This window comes from Mastomys coucha, unplaced genomic scaffold (genome assembly GCF_008632895.1).
Source record: "Mastomys coucha isolate ucsf_1 unplaced genomic scaffold, UCSF_Mcou_1 pScaffold22, whole genome shotgun sequence".
Taxonomy (NCBI): Eukaryota; Metazoa; Chordata; class Mammalia; order Rodentia; family Muridae; genus Mastomys; species Mastomys coucha.
The window spans coordinates 118,472,373-118,479,322 of NW_022196905.1; the positions used below are offsets into that span (position 1 = coordinate 118,472,373).

Here is a 6,950-nt window from a genome sequence, read left to right on the forward strand (position 1 = left end):
TCAGGGCCCACGCTGATGGTCAGGGCCCACGCTGATGGTCAGGGCCCACGCTGATGGTCAGGACCCACAGTGATGGTCAGGGCCCACGCTGATGGTCAGGGCCCACGCTGATGGTCAGGGCCCATGATGATGGTCAGTTTTCATTGGGAAGATCTCCACTCCCTGACCTAGGGATGATTAATGATCTTACACCCCAAGTTCAACCCCCTCACTCTGCTGTATGTGTCTGGACCGCTGTGTCCCCATGTTCACACTAGCTCTCTCCATCATGTCAGAGAGGTCTTTTTCCTTCTTTCTGAAAACCCACCTTAGTTTTGCACCATGCTGTGTGTAAATTAGCCTGTCATCCTGACCAGGAAACAGCACACCAGGACATCTATCTAGGGTAGCTCTGAGAGTGTCCTGGCTGCGATGGGTGGTTGTATTCACATCAGCATCCCCTCCTGCCATCTTGCAGATGTATGATAACATAGCCATGCTGCGCTTCCACGATGGAGACAGCGGTGAGAAGCTCGTGTCCGCCATGATCTCAGCAGAGAAAGAAATCATGACCTTCCGCAAGATCATCCGGGCCGAGGGCCGCGTGGAAGACTGGATGACTGCTGTGCTGAACGAAATGAGGAGGACCAACAGGCTCATCACCAAGGAAGCCATCTTCAGATACTGTGAAGACAGAAGCAGGTGATACGAACATGTTAGGGTATGTGAGGATGAGGGACTTGATCCTGCGGCTTGGCACAGGGGGTGACTTGTGTGAGGCAGGCAGGCTGACGCTGCAATGCGGCTTTCCTTGCCATGGCAACCCAGCTGCTGAACCACTGTTTCAAATGATGAACTCTGGATAGTTCTTCCTAAGTGGGCAAGGCACTGGGTTGTGAGCTTGGGGTTGGAGTTTTTGAGAGATTCAACTTGGGCAAGGGGCGTGGCTCTACAGTACAGCCCTTGCCTAGAATCCCCCAGTGAGGGGCTGGGGTTGTGGCTCAGTGGTAGAGCCCCTGCCTAGAATCCCCCAGTGAGGGGCTAGGGGTGTGGCTCAATGGTAGAGCCCCTGCCTAGAATCCCCCAGTGAGGGGCTGGGTGTGTGGCTCAGGGGTAGAGCCCCTGCCTAGAATACCTCCCCAGTGAGGGGCTGGGGGTGTGGCTCAGGGGTAGAGCCCCTGCCTAGAATACCTCCCCAGTGAGGGGCTAGAGGTGTGGTACAAGGGTAGAGCACCTGCCTAGAATACCTCCCCAGTGAGGTGGCTCAGTGGTAGAGCATCTGCCTGGAATCCCCCAGTGAGGGGCTGGGAATGTGGCTCAATGAAAAGAACATCTGCTTAGAAGCCCCCAGAAGTACAATGCTTACCTATCACGCATGAGGCTGAGGGTTTCACTCCCAGCCCTGTAAGAATGAATGAATGAATGAATATGAACTCTCAGTGCTCGCTCCTTCCAAGCACCAGATACTGGGGCTTGTGCCAGGAGCTATTCTATCCCTAGCCTTTTGGGGCTTCTTAGCAGGCTGGTGCCTAGCCATCAGGAGCAGCCCAGACAGGATCCCAGTAGGCAGTTGCCTTACTGGGTAGCTACACCTCTAGCCCTTCTATGATAAGATTCTTAGCCAGGACTCTCTTCTTGAGCCATGCCTCTGGCCCAATGATGGATATGCAGATATGTAGTCAGGAGCCCATGAGGGGATCACTGTCCTGTCACAGTCTAGCCCTGGAGTTTTCCCGGACTTCATGCCTCCTGTTCTTGGCCAGACACATGAACAGCTACAGTTGACTTCCAGGGCAGTCTCTAGCCCATCCCAGTGTCTGTCCAGTCTGTGACTGGCACGCTTCCCCTGTAGGGTGGACTGGATGCTGCTGTACCAAGGCATGGTGGTGCTGGCTGCCAGCCAGGTGTGGTGGACCTGGGAAGTGGAAGATGTCTTCAACAAGGTCAAGCAAGGGGACAAGCAGGCCATGAAGAACTACGGCAAGAAGATGCACAGCCAGATCGACGACCTGGTCACACGGATCACCATGGTGCTGAGCAAAAACGACAGGAAGAAATACAACACAGTCCTTATCATTGATGTACATGCCCGGGACATCGTGGATTCCTTCATCCGGGGCAGGTGGGTCCCTCCCCGGGATCCTGGGATTGTTTTACTGTTCTGTCCTTCTGTGGTCTGCCCCAGCTATGGCTTCTTCCTCTCTCTTCCCCTCCCCACTCAGCATCCTTGAGGCCCGGGAATTTGAGTGGGAGAGTCAGCTGCGCTTTTACTGGGACCGCGAGCCGGATGAGCTCAACATCCGCCAGTGCACAGGGACCTTCGGCTACGGCTATGAGTACATGGGCCTGAACGGGAGGCTGGTTATCACACCCCTTACAGACCGCATCTACCTGACGCTCACACAGGTGACATGTTTGCCTCTGAACGTAGCTTGTTGGGTTGTCCTAGTCAGGGGTCTTACTTAGCCTTGAGCTCAGGAAACATCTTCCACTTGGAGTCTTGACTTGTCACTATTGGAATCGAAACCCCTGAGGACATCTTCTCTGGGACACCAGTCGCTATGCAGTGGTGATGGAGTCAGAGGGTAATAGGAAACTGCAGAAACGTGTAAGGTGTCTAATACCAAAGTGTATTGGACCATAAGAAGGTGAGTGGAGGAGACCATGTCTCCTCTCAGGACGGGGCCAGTGTGTTAGCCGTCTGTCCAAAGGCAGATTCTGTTTGTGGTACTGTGGCTAGAACCGAGGGCCTTGAACACGCTAAGCAAGAGCTTAGCCGCGGAGCTGTACCAGAGTCTGTACACAGCCCCTGTGTGTGATGGGTCCTTAGCTCACAGCTGAGCTTCAAGCCCACACCCTGTACAGCACACTCCGGTGCTTGTCTCTGAGCTACCTCGCCGTACCTGGGGGTAAGCGAGTGAACAGAAGGATGGAGCCCGTGAAAACCCTGGACTGTGAGCCCTTTATCTTTCTAAAAACAAGTGTGAGCTTCAAGCCAAGCGTGGTGGTCACGCTTGTGATCCTGGTGCTAGGAGGTGGAGGAAGAAGGATCAAGAGTTCAAGGCCGCCCCCAGTATATAGCAAGTTTCTTTTTTTTCAACTTTTTTCTTTTTCTTTCTTTTTTTTTTAAAAGATTTATTTATCTATTTCATGTATGCCGGTACGCTGTCACTGTCTTCAGATACACCAGAAGGTGGCATCGGATGCCCATTTCAGATGGTTGTGAGCCACCATGTGGTTGCTGGGAATTGAACTCAGGACCTCTGGAAGTGCAGTCAGTGCTCTTAACCGCTGAGCCATCTCTCCAGCCCTAGCCTTTTCTTTTCTTAAGACTTATTTATTTATTATGTATACAGTATCCTGCCTGCATGCGTGCCTGCATGCCAGAAGAGGGCACCAGATCTCATTATAGATGGTTCCATAACAAGTTTTAGGCCAACCTGGGCTACGTGAAACCCTGTTTCAAAAACAAAATGTTTAAGCCTTTCTGTGAGTTAGGGGTCTAAAGAGACAGGATCAATGGGAGACCACAAACTTAAGCATTTTACGCCAGAGAGGTTGAAGGCAAATTGTATCCTAGCCTGCTGTTGGCCAGCAGGACAGACAGGACCAAGGACCAGAAGTAGCCACTTACAGTTTGGTCTTAAACCCTGAGGAACGTCAGAGTACAAGGTCACTATCCCAGCCAGAGTGGAGAGGGTCTCTCTTTTTCTTTGGTTCCACCCAGTTCTCGAGCGGTGGGGTGGTGGTGGTGGTGATGGTGGTGATGGTGGTGGTGGTGTAGATGTATTGCCTACCCTGATATCGACATAACTTGGCTCACCATAAAGTGTCAGACTCCAAGATACTCTCACAGACACACCCAGAAATAACTCGAGACAGCTCCCTGGACGTTGAGGTTCACAGCGTCTACCCATGTGTCCCAGGGATGAGTTCGGGAGGGGCACTCTTTCAAGAACACGTGTGTTTTATGGCTGGCTGCTCATAGGCTCTGTCCATGTATCTGGGAGGTGCCCCTGCTGGCCCGGCGGGAACCGGCAAGACAGAGACCACCAAGGACCTCGCCAAGGCCCTGGGCCTCCTATGCGTTGTCACAAACTGCGGTGAAGGCATGGACTACAAGGTAAGAGCTCACCATCCCTTCCAGTACCCGATTCCCCTGCAGAGGGCTTCCAGTGCAGACAGCGGCTAGGAAGTGCGTCACCTGTCCCCTGAAATGACAAGTGACAGCTGCGAGGACTGGGCAAGGGATGCTGGGATCAGGGAGCTAGCATAACAGGAGCAAGGGAGGGGGAGGAAGATGTCACTGCAGTACTGCACTCCCGAGTCTAGAGGGCTTTTGCTTCAGTAAGGGCACTGGGGACAGTGGCGCCCTCTGTGGCCAGATTTTGCAGCATTTTAGCAGCTGGCCTTCTGGAGTTTTCTACAAATAAGCAGTCTGGATTACCTGGCCCCAAGTGGGAGTTGGCCTACGGAGGGCCTTAGGAAATTTGCCAGAAAGTTCTGCGAGTGTTGTACTGGGCCAGGGTTCCTGGCCTCTCAACACAGTGTTTAATTTAGAAGAGCAACCCCCCCACACACACCCTCCTGTTTCTGGGAGGAACAGGCCCTGACCATCCTGATGGCATCCCTAGGCTGTTGGGAAGATCTTCTCTGGCCTCGCCCAGTGTGGCGCGTGGGGCTGCTTCGATGAGTTTAACCGGATCGATGCCTCCGTGCTGTCTGTCATCTCGTCTCAGATCCAGACGATCCGCAACGCGCTGATCCACCAGCTGACCACATTCCAGGTGAGGGCGGGTGGGGTGCTCCCTGCATCCTGCCCCACGAGGGACACTAGCTGCCGAGCCCGTGCCACCTTGGGCAGGAGTCCTTTTCAGACCAACTATGCTAGGCACTCTTGTGCTACTGTGACCAGACACTAAGCCGTGTGAGAGGAGCAATGACGTTGACTCAATGAGTTCATTCCGTCCAGTCCATCATGGTAGGGTAGCTCCCATCACCATGGCCCCTAAGCAGAGAGAGGAATTTATTTACCTGTGGTGCCTAGCTTTCTCTTTACCGCCTTTTTAAAAAAAAAGATGTATTTATTATTATAAGTACACTGTAGCTGTCTTCAGACGCACCAGCAAGAGGGCGTCAGATCTCATTGCGGATGGTTGTGAGCCACCAAGTGGTTGCTGGGATTTGAACTTAGGACCTCTGAAAGAGCAATCAGTGATGGCCGAGCCATATCTCCAGCCCCCTTTACCGCCTTTTAATATTATCCGGATATCTCACAACACAGATGACACATCATCACCACCACCACTACCATCACCACCACCCGCTCCTCGTTCAGGGTAGAGTTCTTCCCAATCTGTTAACTCTCACAGAAACACTCGAGGGTGTACCGAGGTGATAATAAGGCCACTGAAATTGACAGTGACCACACCTGACCGCACCACACCACATCTGACTAGATACCACACTTGACCAAATCCGGCCAGACAACATAACCTGACTATACCTAACCAGAAATCATACCTCACTAGATAGATAACACAGCTGACCACACCTGCCAGACACCACACCTGCCCAGACACCACACCTGCCTAGACACCACACCTGCCCAGACACCACACCTGCCCAGACACCACACCTGCCCAGACACCACACCTGCCAGACACCACATTTGGCCAGACACCACACCTGCCAGACACCACACCTCCCCAGACACCACACCTGCCCAGACACCACACCTGCCCAGACACCACACCTGCCAGACACCACATCTGGCCAGACACCACACCTGCCAGACACCACACCTCCCCAGACACCACACCTCCCCAGACACTACACCTGCCCAGACACCACACCTCCCCAGACACCACACCTGCCCAGACACCATACCTCCCTAGACACCACACCTCCCCAGACACCACACCTGGCCAGACATCACACCTGCCCAGACAACACACCTGCCCAGACACCACATCTCCCTAGACACCACACCTGCCCAGACACCACACCTGCCCAGATACCACACCTGCCCAGATACCACACCTGCCCAGACACCACACCTGCCCAGACAACACACCTGCCCAGACACCACACCTGCCAGACACCACACCTGCCAGACACCACACCTGCCAAACACTATACCTGCCCAGACACCACACCTGGCTTCCCAGAGATGTCTTAGACTCTGTGCTAATCCAGAGGCCCATCTTGCCCCCATCACCATGTCCCTCGGGGATGCCCCGTGACCCCAGCTTCTAATTCCTAGGTGAACTGGCAGCTACATCACTCCCTCTTTTCTCTCCTGTCACCTAGTTCGAAGGGCAGGAGATCTCCCTTGACTCTCGGATGGGCATCTTCATCACCATGAACCCCGGCTACGCGGGCCGCACGGAGCTGCCTGAGTCTGTGAAGGCGCTGTTCAGGCCTGTGGTTGTCATTGTGCCTGACCTGCAGCAGATCTGTGAGATCATGCTCTTCTCGGAGGGCTTCCTGGGGGCCAAGGTGAGCATGCCGGTGGCCAGTTGCAGGTTGTGTTTTGTGAAGATCCTGCCCTGTCTCTGCTCCGCTCCCACCCTCTCTGAAACTTAATTTGTGAATATGCTAATGATTGAGAGCTTGGGGCAGCAGTGACAGTGTTCCCATGTGCCTGCCCTCCCCAGAAGTGGCATCTTTCACATATAGATGCAAGGCTTCATCGCAGCCTGCAAGCTGCTCAGGCACATGCCAAGTTCAGACATCACCAGCATTCCTGTTCTTTCTCTCTTGCGTATAGAGATGGAGTGATGTGCTGGCAGTGGTGGCACACGCCTTTAATCCCAGCACTTGGGAGGCAGAGGCAGGCAGATTTCTGAGTTCGAGGCCAGCCTAGTCTACAGAGTCAGGACAGCCAGGGCTACACAGAAACCCTGTCTTGAAAACCCAAACCAAAACAACAACTACAAAGAGAGAGAGAGGGAGAGGGAGAGGGGGAG

At 53.7% G+C, this 6,950-nt stretch overlaps 1 protein-coding gene across 3 annotated transcripts in view; it reads left to right on the forward strand.

Annotated features, from left to right (window-relative positions):
* Dnah10 (dynein axonemal heavy chain 10) overlaps positions 1-6,950 on the forward strand; it is a 119,316-nt gene that overhangs the window by 51,438 nt on the left and 60,928 nt on the right. For all 3 annotated transcript variants that reach the window (XM_031337971.1, XM_031337970.1, XM_031337972.1), the window contains exons 30-35: positions 458-681; positions 1,832-2,101; positions 2,202-2,385; positions 3,968-4,102; positions 4,614-4,766; positions 6,292-6,480. In XM_031337971.1, the coding sequence (XP_031193831.1) occupies positions 458-681; positions 1,832-2,101; positions 2,202-2,385; positions 3,968-4,102; positions 4,614-4,766; positions 6,292-6,480 (1,155 nt within the window). The remainder of the gene's footprint in view (positions 1-457; positions 682-1,831; positions 2,102-2,201; positions 2,386-3,967; positions 4,103-4,613; positions 4,767-6,291; positions 6,481-6,950) is intronic.